At 64.4% G+C, this 865-nt stretch overlaps 1 protein-coding gene across 1 annotated transcript in view; it reads right to left on the bottom strand.

Annotated features, from left to right (window-relative positions):
• Positions 1-865, bottom strand: part of SNAPIN (SNAP-associated protein) — a 6,102-nt gene that overhangs the window by 2,732 nt on the left and 2,505 nt on the right. The window contains exon 2 of the mRNA XM_010003786.1: positions 5-138. Coding sequence (XP_010002088.1) covers positions 5-138 — 134 coding nt within the window. The remainder of the gene's footprint in view (positions 1-4; positions 139-865) is intronic.

The following is an 865-nucleotide window of genomic DNA, read 5'->3' as shown; positions in this document are numbered from 1 at the left end:
TCACAGGGGATCCCGGGGTGACGGGGGATCCCGGGGTGACGGGGGATCCTGGGGTGACAGGGGATCCTGGGGTGACCGGGGATCCCGGGGTGACAGGGGATCCTGGGGTGACGGGGGATCCTGGGGTGACGGGGGATCCTGGGGGGACAGGGGATCCCAGAGGGACAGGGGATCCCGGGGATCACCGGATCTGGGGAGCCTGCGAAGGTCATCCCGTCACACAGGAAGGTCCCGGCGGGCTGGGATGTCTCCAGAGAAGGCCCCGCAGCCCCCCTGGGCAGCCTGTCCCCGTCACCCTCCCGGGGAAGCTTTTCCTTGTGTTTAACCCGACCCTCCTGTGCTCCTGTTGGTCCCAGGGCCCCTGTCCCGTCACCGAGCAAAGCCCGGCTCCGTCCCCCAGAACTATCTGTAAACACTGACCAGGTGTCTCCAGGCCCAACAGCCCCAGCTCCCTCAGCCTCTCCTCAGCAGGGAGCTGTTCCCCTCCCTTCACCACCTCTGTGGACTCTCCCTGTCCTTCCTGAACTGAGGGGCCCAGAACTGGACACAACACTCCAGCTGCGGCCTCCCCAGGGCAGAGCAGAGGGGCAGGAGACCCTCCCTGACCTGCTAACCAGCCCCTTTCCAACGCAGCCCAGAGGCCACGGGCCTTCTTGGCCACAAGGGCACGTTGCTGCTCATGGACGTCCCTGTCTCTCTGCCCGTCCCTGGCTCTATCTCTGTCTCTCTCTATCCCTATCCCTGTTTCTCTCTCTGTTCCTCCCTGTTTCTCTCTCTATCCCTGTTTCTCTTCCTCCATCCCTGTTACTCTCCCTGTTTCTCTCCCCCCTCCCCCTTTCTCTCCCCCCCCCCTCTTTCTCTCCCC

Source organism: Chaetura pelagica, unplaced genomic scaffold (genome assembly GCF_000747805.2).
Source record: "Chaetura pelagica isolate M959 unplaced genomic scaffold, ChaPel_1.0 scaffold1318, whole genome shotgun sequence".
NCBI lineage: Eukaryota > Metazoa > Chordata > Aves > Apodiformes > Apodidae > Chaetura > Chaetura pelagica.
Note: the sequence above shows the minus strand (reverse complement) of the source record. Positions and strands in the feature narration are given on the sequence as shown.